Source organism: Cyanistes caeruleus, chromosome 9 (genome assembly GCF_971803275.1).
Source record: "Cyanistes caeruleus chromosome 9, bCyaCae1.hap1.1, whole genome shotgun sequence".
NCBI classification, from domain to species: domain Eukaryota; kingdom Metazoa; phylum Chordata; class Aves; order Passeriformes; family Paridae; genus Cyanistes; species Cyanistes caeruleus.
In genome coordinates, this window is record NC_141709.1 from 17,652,603 (window position 1) to 17,667,842 (window position 15,240).

General features: G+C 38.4%; 1 protein-coding gene across 1 annotated transcript in view; it reads left to right on the forward strand.

Annotated features, from left to right (window-relative positions):
• ABCA4 (ATP binding cassette subfamily A member 4) overlaps window positions 1–15,240 on the forward strand; it is a 73,707-nt gene that overhangs the window by 43,463 nt on the left and 15,004 nt on the right. The window contains exons 21-36 of the mRNA XM_086901847.1: window positions 879–1,056; window positions 2,355–2,486; window positions 3,159–3,298; window positions 4,192–4,329; window positions 4,592–4,779; window positions 5,772–5,862; window positions 6,451–6,656; window positions 7,085–7,133; window positions 7,653–7,894; window positions 8,327–8,451; window positions 9,101–9,199; window positions 10,208–10,397; window positions 12,605–12,699; window positions 13,617–13,649; window positions 14,849–14,954; window positions 15,071–15,145. Of these exons, the coding sequence (XP_086757973.1) occupies window positions 879–1,056; window positions 2,355–2,486; window positions 3,159–3,298; window positions 4,192–4,329; window positions 4,592–4,779; window positions 5,772–5,862; window positions 6,451–6,656; window positions 7,085–7,133; window positions 7,653–7,894; window positions 8,327–8,451; window positions 9,101–9,199; window positions 10,208–10,397; window positions 12,605–12,699; window positions 13,617–13,649; window positions 14,849–14,954; window positions 15,071–15,145 (2,087 nt within the window). The remainder of the gene's footprint in view (window positions 1–878; window positions 1,057–2,354; window positions 2,487–3,158; window positions 3,299–4,191; window positions 4,330–4,591; window positions 4,780–5,771; window positions 5,863–6,450; window positions 6,657–7,084; window positions 7,134–7,652; window positions 7,895–8,326; window positions 8,452–9,100; window positions 9,200–10,207; window positions 10,398–12,604; window positions 12,700–13,616; window positions 13,650–14,848; window positions 14,955–15,070; window positions 15,146–15,240) is intronic.

Genomic DNA, 15,240 nt, shown 5'->3' on the forward strand with positions numbered 1-15,240 from the left:
CACCCAGATCACTTTGGCTGCTGTCCACACAGGCCTGCTGGGTACTGAACAATTTAAGTAAACTGCAATTGCAAAATAAGCCTTCCTACAAAGCCTAAAGCATTCTGTGTAAACAAAAGTGGACAGGGTCTTTAGTTTCAGTTTCTCAGCTCCCATAATTCACATTGCCCAAGGGCTTAATTTACTTCAAAGGAAGTTTGTTTTGTCTAGAAGCTGGTGCAATAAAATATCCTGATGGTGCTATTTGCAATAATGCATTTTTAATCCTGAGAGAAAGCCATCTCATGTAGTGCACATGTTAGGTACTATCTAAATCTTGACCTGGTCTCAGCAATAGGGCAAATTTCACCTACCAGGATTAAAGGCAAATTTTTTGTTGTTGTTGTCTTTCATTTGTGTTTGGGGGAGGTTTTTTAAGCATCATGGTCAAAGAATGCACAGCTGGGCAGATTATTTGAATGGCAGATTTCAGCCCAGCTAGAAAGGCAACCTGCTGCTTGTTTAATGTAATCTCTCTGTCTATCTAAGTATTTCCAGAAAACAATTCCAAATAATCTTTCTGCTACACAATGCGAACAGAAAGCATATTCAGCTTCCCCTGGCCCAATGAGTTAAGTCTCCATAGAACACCATAATTCTGGGCTCTGCTTCTTGTGTCATAGATATGAGAGTGAATCTAAATAAATGGCGCTGCAGTTAGAAATCTGGCCTTAGTTTTATACTGGTGTGACTTGAAGAATCTGGCCCTGGAACATGATACTGTATTATGCTGGGTATGTGCTATTGCTTCTGCACTTACTGATGTGTTGTCATACCAGAACTAGGATTAAAAGAGGTGCTTTTATTATCTTTTAATTTTTGATTTCTTGCCTTTCAAGTAAATACCTTCTTTGAGCCCGAGCCAACGGGACTGATTCCAGGAGTATGCATTCAGAACCTGGTGAAGATTTTTGTGAACAGGCCCAAACCAGCAGTAGATGGGATAAATATTACTTTTTATGAGGGTCAGATCACAGCCTTCCTTGGTCACAATGGAGCAGGAAAGACAACTACCATGTAAGTCTCTTCTTTTAGAAGGAGCAAATCCAGGGCAGTGCGCTATTGCTGGAGCAGTCTTTTCATTCTTCCCTTGTCTCTCTACCCACCCTGTAGCTGGCTTGGCACACAACATTAGGCCTTTTCCAGACAGGGAAACACTGCCCCTAGGCATAAAGATGATGTTCTGGATTAGCTAATGCCCTGGGAGGGAAGTAATGCATGACACAAACAAGTGAAAGTCCAGAGAGCAGGAAGCAGTTCTCTCCCCCAGAATTCATTTCCCATGGCTAAATTACCACAGGTGAAGAAAGAGAAGGATCTCCTGTCTGGAAGAGCTGAAAATTTGCAAGCCACTACATTCCACATGCTCTTGGTTTCTCTAACTGGCTCTAGGTCAGTCACATCTATTGGTCTGTGTGCAAAGGAGTATAAAATACAAGCCTTCTTTAAATAAAATGGTTACACTGACGAAAGATCCATGTCCAGATTAAAATCTTCCTCTAGTCCTAGAAACCTAGCATCCCAGGAACCTGAACTTTAAGATGTATAATTTTCTTATATAGTACCTTATTTGGCAAAATAGGATTAATTTGTGATCAAAACCTTTTATAAATCTGTTACAAGTTCACCAAATGTTGAAAGAATTAAATGTGTTTCATTATGACTTTTCTCAGCAGAATACTTTAGGGTTTTTCAATTAAAACACTTTTATTTCAAAGGCACTTTAAATTACCTTTTAATTTTTTTAATTGTTTCACAAGGAATATGTTCAACCCAAAATAAAAGCATTCTAATCTGCTGAAATATTTTATAAATTTGAGGGGATTTATTCTTCTGATGAAAATATTTTTTTTTATTGCTTTGAACTTCTTTAAACTGAAAAATCCACTAATCACCCAAATCTATTAAGAGATGCCACCCATTTGCAAAATAACATTTAGTCTTCTACTTTACGGAAAATAAAGATTTAGGGCATGAGTCAGCATGACCAGAGACCTCAAACCATTTTTTTTTTTTCCTACTGAGCTTTATTTTAGACCCGTTTATATGTAGGGGTAATATAACACCCTGAGCTAAAACAGTTTCTTAATGGAAGCCAGAACCATATAGACAGTTGTATCAAAAATGTCGTGAGCAGATCCATCGGATTCTCTGTAGCAGACCAGTACTTACATACATGCTTTTCGTTGGAGTTGCTTCATCAAGGCCTATAGTAAGAAGTCATCATGCTCCATCTAGTGGAATCATGTCATGTAGCTTCCTTATCTAGCACAGAGAGGTAGGAGAGGGGGAATTTCCTCATTTTGTTTTCTCAGGTCGATAATGACAGGCCTCTTCCCACCCACATCTGGAACTGTGCTGGTTGGTGGCCTGGACATCCAGACTCACATGGACTCCATTCGGCACAGATTAGGGATGTGCCCTCAGCACAACATCTTATTCAATCAGTAAGTACCACTCCATACTGGCTTCAAGTAGAAGCATCCAAGTCTGCATGTGTGACAATCCCCAAAGGGTGTTTTTTCTCTTGCTGTGCTAGCAGCAGATGTATTTCAGAGGAACTTCTCCATCTCTTAATATCACATCCTACAGTGGAAAACTCCTGCATCATTTCACTGGGATCAAAGTTTCTTAGGAAAATAGCAGTGCCCCTGGTGTTTTCTGTTGTAATGTAGGTCAGCAGGAGTTATCCTGGAGGTTCATGCACTATAATTTAGGGCCACTAAAGCAAAAAAATTCGAGCTGACAGTGCAGTAGCAGGATATTTTTATGCCCATTTCTTACTACCACTCAACCACTTATTGCCTTCTCTGGTGATTACCAGCTTCACTTCCATTAGTTTGTCTTCATCTCAACAGCAGACTCTCTCCCATTTTATTCCCATAAATGGATGGTTTGATGCCTGCTATACCAGTTTCTTTAGTAGCAGGTTCTGCTTTCAAAAGGCAAAGAAAGAGACTGTGACTCCAAGTGAAGTGTGTTGATCCCAAAGATCTTGTAGGGTAAAGCAACCTCTCTTCCTTTGGCAAGATAAAGCTAGAATGAATTTATTGCTGCTTGGGAAAAAAATCAGCTTATTCATTTAACGTGCCTTCTTGCCTTTCTGTCTGATGTCACAGCCTTACTGTAGCAGAGCACATCTTGTTTTATTCTCAACTGAAAGGAAGATCCAGGGAAGAAGCTGAGCAAGAGCTGGAAACAATGCTGGAAGACATGGGCCTCACCCATAAAAGAAATGAAGAAGCTCAGAATTTGTCAGGTGCCCGCAGGAATTTTCTAAGATGTTTTGTCCTTTTCTTTGTCTCTCATAGACACATGTTAAAGATTATGAAGTTCCAACCCCCTGTCATGGCCAGGAACACCCCCTGCTAGACTAGGTTGCTCACAGCCCCGTCCTACCTGGCCTTTGGGCAATTATTGGTTGAGTTACTTATTTCAGCCTGTATTCTGACACACCAGCATGCACTAGGGGGATGCTTTCTTCTCAAGGAGTAAATGTGACTATACAAGTAGTAAGGCTGGTACAACCTGTCCCTAAAGCTTCTATGACTTATAAATACACAACAAATTCAAATATACTTGAAACTATTAGTTATATATATATATATATATATAATTAGTATAAGAAACAAAAGAAAATACAACCTTCTATTATTTCAAGACAAATTAAATACTATACTGTCATGCTGCCCCACTGTATAGATCAGTGCTCCATAATACGGCATTATTTGGTAGGAGTAGTTTCTTCCATTCTGACAGTACAAATGCACATAGTATATTTGAACATCTCTCACTTTCAGATTCAAAGGCTGGTTTGCATAAACAGCTGCTCTTATACTACTTTGACCTGATTGTTGGTTAGATTCATGAAAGAACATGAAAATCTCATATCTGCCTGCTTTTGCTTCTGGCAAGGAGCAGAAAATGCAATGTGTAGATGGAAAAGATATATTTTTAAAAAAAAAAAAGTTTGAACACCTGTTTTGAATTTCAAAAGAAAAAATATTAATTTATCTTTGCAGATATGGGTCTGAGGATGGGTTTCATTTTATTTGTAGCAGTTTGTCCACACACCAAAAAAGCAATGTTAATTGCATCCCTGCCACTTATATAGTGTATGTTACACTCCTGGATGTGTTTGTCCTCCGGTAGGTGGAATGCAAAGGAAACTGTCTGTTGCCATTGCTTTTGTGGGTGAAGCAAAAGTGGTGGTCTTGGATGAGCCCACTTCTGGAGTTGATCCATATTCCAGGCGATCTATCTGGGATCTTCTGCTGAAATATCGCCCAGGTAAGAGATTTGAGAGTAGAAACTTTGATTTTTTTGGTGGGATTTTTTAAACTTATCATAGATGCAATATGTGCCTGCTGTGTAAACTGTCATGAGTAGTGTGATATGAACACGAGCAAACAAGATTCTTTGAACAGATACTTACTGTTGTGGCAAACCTGGGACTGGCTTTGGTGCAGAGAAATAATTGCCAAAAAGCTAAACACAGTTTTGAGTTCCAGAGAGAGTCCATGCCTTGAACATTATTTCTTGTTCCTTCTAGGCAGAACTATTATCCTATCAACCCATCATATGGATGAGGCAGACATCCTTGGAGACAGAGTAGCCATCATATCCCAAGGAAAACTCTTCTGCTCGGGCTCTCCTGTATTCCTAAAGAACTGTTTTGGCTCTGGCTTTTATCTCACCCTTGTTCGCAAGATGAGAACTACAAAAATGGGAAGGGCTACAGTAAGTATGAATCTCACCCCCTGCACATGTAATCTGAATAATGCTTGCACTGCGCCAAGGGAAAGTCACTTAAGTACTGCTTGGCACCTTGTACAAAACTGCAGTTAATCATATTATTATATAATTACAAATATCATATTAGCATTGTTTAGCTTGGAAGGATCATCTAGTTCCAACCCCCATGCTGTGGGCAGGGACACTTTCCACTAGACCAGGCTGCTCAAACCCCATCCAGTCAGTTTGGCCTTGAACACTTCCAGGGGTGGGCCATCCACTGTGTCTCTGGGCAACCTGTTCCAGTGCCTCACCACCCTCACAGTAAAGAATTTCCTCCTAACATCTAAACTAAACCTGCCCCTTGTCAGTTTAAAGCCATTCCCCCTTGTCGTATTGCTACATGCTTGTAAAAGTCCCTATCCAGTTCACTTGTAGCCCTCTTTAGGTGCTGGAGGGTCTCCAAGGTCTCCCTGGAACCTTCCCTTCTCAGGCTGAACAACCTCAACTCTCAAGTTGCCTTTGTCCATATATAACAACATATATGAATATATATACAACATTTATATATAGAATATATAACAACACGTTATGATTCTTGCTTTTGCAGTACACTGCTTTTATGGTAAGTAGTTCAGACACCAGGAAAGTTTACATTTATTCATAGATAAACCAGCCTTCTCACAACTTGAAAAGTAGGGCTCTGAGTTGTAATAGTGCTTCCAGTCCTAGTAGCAACTCAGTCTGCACACTCATGGCCCCTGCTGATTGTATTCCCCCAACTATTTTGTATGCAGTTTAGAACTGATTAATGCAGATGGATTTATGTTTTCTGCATTAATCCAGTCTTCAGATGATTTTCAGTATATGTTCAAGATGCTCTGGATATGACATATTTTTCATTGACTCAAGCTGTTCACATATTGCCAACTTTTACATCCTGTTTTGAGTGTGTCAGAAACACGTTAATCTTTCTATCTCTTGCTTGTCCATGCTAGTCATTTTGTAGCTGTGGATCTCAGTGTTCCTGCTCCTGCTCCAGCTGTGTGCACAGGGGTGAAGAAGGAGCTCCAGAGCTGGAACTGGATGGTAAGAAGCAGGATGGTTCAGCATTCCAGCACATAGCTATGTCTCCTATTATGCTGCAGTCTTGTCTTACAGATCAATGCTGCCAAGGCCCACTTCTTTGGTCCTTGTGTCTAACATTTGTATTGTATTGTAACATGAATTTAATAAGGGTTCTTTGTGGTTTTGCTTACCATTGACCCATTTTTGTGTATATGTCTCAGGTATAGATGATGAACTGGAAGTTTGTGTGCTTTACAAGTATGGCATAGAGTTTTGTGCCATTTGTTAATGAAATAAGAAGCATATCTAGAGCAAGGAAATAGACTTGCTCAGAAAAAAAAAGTAATTTTGGCTTTTCTGCGTAAGAGAATAATTTAAGTAGATATTCCTGAAGATTTTGTTGTGCTTTATTAACAAACCTGAAATAGTTTCCTGCTACATAGTTCCAAAGCATAACTAGGAGCATAGCCCAGTCTAGTGCAAAATTAACTGAGATATCTGTGGGTTATGAAATAGAGCAGTATCCTTTTAGTACAAACAACAGCTTTTGAAGTCATGCTTAATATTGTTAAATATTCATTCTATAAACACTGTTTTGACTTTTCACAGGAGATCTAAATGAGCTAGCAGAAGTAATCCACCATCATATCCCCGAAGCAAAATTGATTGAAAGCATTGGTCAGGAACTCATTTATCTTTTGCCCAATAAAAACTTTAAACAGCGATCTTATGCCAGTCTCTTCAGAGAACTGGAGGAAACATTGGATGACTTGGGACTCAGCAGTTTTGGAGTTTCAGACACTCCACTTGAAGAGGTAAAAGACAGATTAAAATACTTGCTGACCTCACCATAAGCAACCAAAATGTTTACTGAGACTATTCCTCTTCTTAAATATTTAATTCTGAATATGTCCTTCAAAATCTAGTCCTATATGCTGTGGCACACAGAAAATCTTTGAGAAGGGCTTAAAGAAAGAATCCAACCCTTAATTCATTATAGTTTTGTGGAGCCTGACCCATTAGCCTGAAGTGCATCTTTCCTTCTTTTTTTTTTTTTTTGGCTATCTTTGTTCATTCATTTATTTTCTGAGGTATTTCATAAGAGATCTCTGATTGTGTAATAATATGAAGTACTGAAAAGGTATCAAAATTTTCTTATTTTCTATTGAAGGATATTGTATGTGTTCTTGAAGTCAGGTTAATGTAACTTTTCCTAACCACAAAATGTGTTTCTCTGTGGCAGGTTTTCCTAAAAGTCACAGCAGAAGCTGACCCTGAAATGCAAAAAACAGGTATAGATTCACAAATCCATATTTAATTAACTGTTCTTGGGACTGCTTTTTATTCTGAACACTCTGTAAAGAGGAGTTTCAGAACTTTCAGTCTTTTATGTGTTCTTAACAAAATAAATTTGGTCAGCAAATATCTGTTTTTAGGGCCTGACATGATACCTGAAAAAAAAAAGATTAAGTCAGCAGAAAGACTTGTATTTAGATTGGATGAGGTTCTTAACTGTGCAAATAAAAGTGGAGTGTCGAGCACCTAGATGTCAACGGTTTTAATAGTTGTATAAAAATTACTTTGCTGACTATTAGTCCATAATAGATGATGAAATTGTCCATCCTGCTGAATAAGAGGAGAATTAACCTATATGATGTCACTAAATACAACCACAGGGCAATAGCTGTACTTAAAACAATCTGGAAATATGATATATATGGTTGGTAAAATCTGGACCTCATAAAAATGTCTGTGCTGCTTTATATATGGAAGATAAAGTGACTTCTCTGATGCTTCTCATCTTAACTTAGGAGATACTCAAGAAAACGGTTCTGCTCTTGACAAAACTCCTATTGAGAACAAACCAGCTGAACAAACCACCCTGAAAACTAATGACATTTCTCGAATGCCAGTAGGCAGAGCAGGAGATCAAAATGAAGGCAAAGGGTCCCGACAGTATAAAGGCTTTCAGCTTGTCCATCAGCAGATCAAAGCACTGCTCATCAAACGCTTCCACCACGCCTCCCGCAGCTACAAGGACTTCCTAGCACAGGTATTGACTGACTTGTGCTGTTCTTGAGTCTTTCCCACAGCAGTCTCAACACCTTCTTTCCAGAAATGATGGCCCTATGGAAAGCAATAGGGGTGCTGCAAATGGGTAGCAGTGCAATTAAGATTCCAACTCTTCTGCCTCTTCTTTTATTTCTTTCTCTCTGGAGTCTACCAACTATATCACGTATGTAATTTTATCACTACTAGCCCAGTGTTTTATTTTTAACATAATACAGTTCTGTGACAACCAGAATTTTAAGCAGAAGTGCTGGAAATTAGATTGTTGGTGTTCAGAAGCTAAACTAGACTGATCTGTCTAGACTGGACAACTCCTGCTGTCCTTCCTCTGTTTACATATATTATGGGGTGTACACAGTGTCACTCTGCAACATTGATATAATAACCTAATGTGAAGTTTTCATGTTCCCCACAGGTTGTTCTTCCTGCTAGTTTCGTGTTGCTGTCTCTAGTACTTACAGTCATTATTCCTCCATTTGGAGAATATCCTGCCTTAACATTGCATCCTTGGATTTATGGAAAACAGTTTACTTTCTTCAGGTAAGAGGAATCACTCAAAGTACATTTGTCACACATTTACCTTTTTCTCCCTAGAGTTTAACATTGTGGGGCCCTGTCTCACTGCTTTTTTCTCACTCTATGTGATGTAAGAAAAGATTCACTTCACTAGAATCAGCAGATTTAAAATAGCTTGCAGTTGGTGCACATGGAGGATACAGCCTCTGGTAAATCTAACAAATAGTCTTTCAAATATCTTCCTAACTTTGGTATTCTCCTCTTCCCACCTGAATTCAGGACCTCAACACTTAAAAAGTTACATATCCTGTCAAAGAGGAGATCCAGGCCTCCACAAATGAAAATGCAGAATATGTTTTTCATCTTCTGATTTCTGACTGTGACAGTGCTGAGAGACTAGCAATGAGGAATCCAGCCTTTTTTGGAGAATGCTGCTATTGGACTTTGTCAGAAGTTAACTTTAGTATCAGGAGATAAGAACTATTGCCTGTCAACCACCTTGGAACATTCTGGGTTTTTACATAAATAAATAAAACAATCGAATTATCAGCATTTGAAGGGGGCAGTTGGTACTGTCATATGGCTGTCCTTCTCTAGTTGCCAAGTGTATTACTGTACAGTACAATAGTTTGAAGAAATATTTTATAGAGAAATTCCTATTTTATTCCCTTAGCAATGAACGTCCTGGCAATGAGCATATGGTCTCCCTTACTCATGCTTTCTTGAATAAACCAGGATTTGGAATTCGCTGCATGAAGAATCAACCTCTTTTGTAAGTTGCTACCTAATTTCTCTTGAATGAGATCCTAGCAGGGTACTTCTAGAGGAACTTGAGCAATGAAACAAGATTGAATTGGCTTGACTCTTCACAAGAGCCAGTGCTTCACATGTATTGTTGGCTAATATTGGGTCAGAAGTTACAAACAAACAAACAGCAAGATAACACTGGCATTGGATTAGGAATGATTCACAGTGCTCAATACGACTGACTGGAAACCAGCCTGCATAGCTTGACAATAGAGTTGAGTAACCTCAAAATTTATGTCAGTAGGTCAGTGACCTCAGGCCCAAATCTCAGCTATCCTGGTACTTTCCATATCTGAGTCCCTTCAGGTTCCTCCAGTTCCCACTGATGTGTTTGGAAGCAATAACTTCAGCAATTGCTCAGATTGTGAAGTAGCAATACAACTGTGTCCATCATTTGAAACTACTCTCATTGTGAAGAGAAGGCAACATTAGCAGAGCTGCAGCTTTTGCTATCCTAACTGCTTATTCTGCCTGTGAGTCCTGCTTTGGAGCCATTTGTCACTGTCTTGCTGTGCTTTGACATTTGTCCCCTTTCTCCTGACTCTTCCCTAGCCATGATATCCAGCATTTTGATCCTTCTGGTTGTCTTCTCCTGTTCCTCTCCTCTACCTGGTATAGCAGAAGCAAAGAGGATACTTTTAAAAAGGAAAAGATACTGCATGAGAAAGGAAAATGATAGTTTTTTTTCACAAAGATATGTCCATTGCAGATTTCCAGTACTAATGGATGGAACACAGTCCCCTTGCCCCTTCGGTGTCCTATCTGTGAGCTGAAGGCAGCAAACTTGGCAGAGATGTGGGGGGAGACTGTATTTATTTATGTACCAAATACTCTAAAATGTTATTCTTATTCAAAACTCACAAGATGAGGGCTGAGGGGGGAATATCTGCTTAGAGCATTGTGATTTTGTGAATTTGTGAGTTCTCATGGACCATTACCTCTACAAGGCTGAAAGCTCTGTTTCTCTCCACAGGAGCTTCCCATGCAATCATATGCCAACTGCCTGGAACACTCCTGCTGTTCATCCTAACCTAAGCAGCCTCCTGGGGAGCCAAGAGTGGAGCCCTGAGAATCCATCACCTTCCTGCAAGTGCAGCACTCACAAGAAACTCACTATGCTGCCAGAATGCCCTGCTGGTGCAGGAGGCCTCCCACCACCACAGGTTGTGTCCTTGTGACATAAGTCTTTGTAGAAAAGTTTCATGGCAAGTGCTGGGAAAAGGGGTCAGTGTCTAAGTACCTTGCCATGCTAATATACATGGAAGGAGTGGAATACATTCTTTTCTAAGAGAGCAAGACTTGATGGAATCTGAAATTCAGTTTCAGAGGTATTTGAAAAGCTTGCACATTTAAATAAATTTTGATTACTGTTTTCATCCAAATTGCACATCTTTTGTGTAGAAGAAAATTACAAAAATTTTAACAATTTATCACATAATTTTAAAAAAAATTTATTTTGCCTCAAAGAACAATTCTATTTAGAAAATTGCCTTTCTTTAAAGAAGGGAAGGGCAGGAGGGAGAAAGAGGAAAGAAAAAAAGAAAAAAATCGTAATTTTAAAAACATGGAGTGCAGTCCTCTCATTTAACTGGAAAAATTAATATTCAGTGAACCCCAAATCATTATTTCTAACATGTCTTTCAGTTCCATTTCTATCAGAAATGTTCTAAGCTATAAAAATGAATATTTGTATGCATGTGCATGAAAATTATTAGTTTAATAACCACTGATGCTGTATGGAGGAAAACAGAGCTACATTGCCTCCTCTCCTATCAGTGAATGATCTTAGCATTGCCCTTCATAAATTGTGCTTGCTCTTTTGAAGAGCAAAGGAAAATTACAGCCTGTCAGTGTTTGCATTTAATAAATGTTTTTCTAAGAAGTTCAACAGAATTCCAGCCACTCTTAGACTATTAGCTCACTAATTTAATGTCTCATCTTGCACACTGTTCATCTTTCATATTCCTATTTGCCAGGCTGAACACACTAGCAAAATTACTAAAATATTTCTAATTTTCATAGAATCATTATGTTAAAAAACACCTCTAAGACTGAGTTCAGCTGTTAAACCAGCACTGCCATCTTCACCACTCAACTCCATCCCCATGTGCCACATCTTGACACTTTTGAACACTCCAGAGATGGTGACTTTCCATGACACATTCTCTTGAAGACTGATTTAGCTTGCTTTTTTTCTCTGTCACTGTTCACAAAACAAAGTTGTTTTAAATATCAATAGAATTCCTGTTTATAAAGAAAAAAAAAAATGGTATAGTTTATATACCTTACAGCATCCCAAGTTATTTCTCATTTCTTAGTAATCCCTGTCTAACAGACAAAGTTGCATTTTGCTGATTGCATGCTAATGTATTTCAGAGACCTTTAGTCTAAAACTCCAATTCCAAGTAAGATGCAATTTTTTTGTTTGTTTGTGGGGATTCTAGTCCTCTAAACAAAATGTTTATTATAATATTATCCTAATAATTTTGCAGGATGTTACAGTTTTCTATAGCTTTTCATAAAGAAACAGTTCACTTGAGTCTCCAGGAAAGCCACAGTCCATAAATAATTGGCAATATAATTATGTTTACTCAATTAATGAAGGATGTTACCACTCTTCCTTTCTAGAATCAGCTGGATGTCTCTGATGTGTCTTCTGTGTCATACTCTCTGTGGACAAATACAGGAACTTCTGGAAAATTCATTAGATTTACTTTCTCGATCATTATCAGATGATTTCAGGTTGCAAGCTTTGCCATCTGAAGCTGCCCAGGAAGCTCTTAAAGTGTGTTCTACCTTGGGACAAACTTAGGAGTGTGAGGTCTTGCATTTCACAGCAATCCTGTATTTGCAAAAGGCTCTAAAACTTCATCATATGGCATCATTTTCATATTTAAAAAAAAAAAAAAAAAGAAGTAATTTTCATTCAAACTATCTAATACGTTAGTGAAGGTGAATTTTTTTTATTAATTTTTACCTAAAATTGCTAAATTATAGGAAACTACCTTTCTTTGTTTGGTTTTTGTTTTTTGTTGGGGCCTCAGTATATTTGAAAAGTTTCCTACTTTCAGGTTGAAGAAAAAGCCTTGTGTATCCCTGACTTTTGTTGCAAATACCTTTTTCAGAGTGACATGCAACTGTTTTGTGTCATGAATCACAAATGTATTGATTTCTTCTAAAGTCTTAGTAAAGTAAGGATGTTTAGGCTACAAATGATGCTTGATTGATTGACCCACTCTCTTTCAGTGATACTATGAACCTGAGAATTTTCTCTGAACCAAAACTTCTTTTCCTCTTTTCCTGACAAACACTTAATAGCTTAAGACATGCTAAACTTTATTGTGATTATTATTTTTTTGTTTCTTTCCAGAGAGTGCAACGCAGCACAGAAATTCTTCAAGACCTGACCCACAGAAACATTTCAGATTTTCTGGTGAAAACATATCCCACTTTGATAAAAGGAAGGTAGGGATGAATCTCTATTTCTTTTTCACATGGTTATTTTGTACCTGCTGATGAAATTCTTATTTAGTAATGATGTAACACCTGACTTGCCACAGTATTTTGTAGATTGGAGCTCCATGTCCATATTTCTGATATAAGACTAGAAGACGGTGGTTTCAGGGGAGTTAAATATTTTCAGTTATAACTATTTGTATAATCAGGTACTCCTTTATAGGCAGAACTAAGCGTCTGTGCTGATGGAATGTTGTGTTAATGTGACAAAAATGGTGCCTGTGCACAGTGAGGGTGAACTGCCCTGCAGAGCTACTACTTTGTCTCTCTGAAGAACTGCAGCCATGCCAACGTGACCATCTGCCTGAGTTCATTATCACTTGCTTCCCAGAAGTGCTAAAGAGCAGCCAAAGGACAATGTTACACAGATACATCCATCCTACTGATAGCTCCTCAGCTGGCCTGTGTGTTGAGTGTGGTAATTAGCTGTGCAGTGTCCATGGCCTATTATCTCTGATTCAGGCCTTGCTACCTTTCCAGTTCCCAGCAGACTTCTTGAAATTCCCTTTATTTTAGCTAGATGCTGTATAGACTGCCTTTGACTGACCCCCCTAGCATGTGTCGTAGTTGCTCTAGATACACCTTTTAAAATAAATTAATTATGGATTAGAATAGCCAAGTATGTATCACTTTAGGAATCTTGCTAATCTCTGTATGAAATGGAGATGAATTGTGTCAGAAAACAAAAAGCCAAAAACTCACTGCAAGGAATGCCAAAAGTCCTGCCAACCCCAGAACTCAAAGAAATAACCAGCAGACTGGAGGTCTACAAAGTATAGGAATTTGACTTTAATTTTTATTTAAGCCTGATGTACCTTTGACTTTGGTTCTGTGCGTTGAGAGGGGATTCTCTTTGTCTGTTTCAGCTTGAAGAGTAAATACTGGGTCAATGAGCAGAGGTAAGAAACCAATTCACAGATTAAGGTAGTAAATAAAGGAACAATGTATTTCTGTTTAACCAGGGAGCCTCACAATGTTTCTGCAAATGGACAAGGGGAATTGTGGCAGGCAGTGTAGAACAAAGAGATGGCTTCAGTGGGAAATAGGCTGGGGATCAGGAAGGATCTTATAAAGGCAAGGGATTATATTCATTTGAACTCCCTGCAGGAGATGAAGGCAAGAGGCTCACAATAGAGCTATCAGAGCTTTATTACCTACAGGAGTCAAGCCAGTGGGAACAGTGTGGTGAAAATGTTTGATGCAATAGTACAGTGTATTGTAATACTGCTGTGGCACGACTCTTTCAGTGCTGCAGAAAAATATAAACCCTCCAAAAAAAGGACCGGAGTGGGATGAAACCTAGACACCAGCCTATCAAACACAGAAGTAACAACCACAATTCCTCATGCCTGCTCTGTACATGTGCAGTAGTTATTAACCAGATTGCAGTAGTTCTCTCCTTTAGCTAGAGACAACAGCTAATACCAGTGTGTGATGTCTACACTGCAGTTACTAAAAGCTTAGCAAGATGACTGGTTAGCCTGAAGCACATACTCATTTCATTTCTCACCAGCAGCAGGAGTTCATTTCAAAGATAGCAGATGACTGCCTTACTTCAGCGAATATCTTCTTGTTCATGTGCAAGCATTGCTTCCTATAGGATTAGGCTTCAGTTCATCTTGTGCAATATTTAATCATTATATCACATTTAATCATTAATAATTTATCATTATGGACCACTGGCTGGTCCTGACATTGGTGAAATACCTGTTCCTCTCAAAGCATGCAAAATTTTTACTGAGGTCTATGCTGTCCTTAGTCCTCCATGCTGTCTAAACATGAAGGATTATAATTATATGGTTATTATCTTGATTTAAAGATTTTGTTCTGTAGAAATCACTGTTTTCTCCAAGTCTTCTCTCTAAATAATTTTCTCAGGATCCTGGCATAAACCTTTCAGAAACTGATAAACCTTCTATTATATGTAAGCCCTGAAAAGTCCTAATACTACTTGTTAGAAAAAGAGTAGAAATGGTTATATATGAAATATTTGATGTATAGAAATTAAACTTGCATTAAGTGGGTTTTTAGTATTTCCACTAATTTGCAGTTATGGGTGTTTGGTATGAGCTATTGATTATATTTTTCTCTTTCCTAGATATGGAGGAATTTCTATAGGAGGAAGGCTTCCAGTCCTTCATGTTTCTGGAGAACAAATTGTCAATTTTTTCAGTGATCTTGGCCGAATGATGAATGTGACAGGAGTAAGCAAGATTTTTAATTTTGTTTGCTTGTTTTTGACCCCTTATTAAAGCATGGTTACTGCAGCATTAGATTTCACATAGAGCTCTGATCTTCAACTTTTTCTTTTTTGTTTTAGGGACAAGCTTCACTGGCTGCTGCTAAAGAAATGCCTAATTTCCTTAAATACATGGAAACTGAAGATAATATTAAGGTATTTGCTGGAATTAGTCTGCTAATTCAGTCTTTCTTGACACAGCCTTCAAATTATGAGAATATTGCTGGTGGTATTCCCAGATGCAAGAAGAG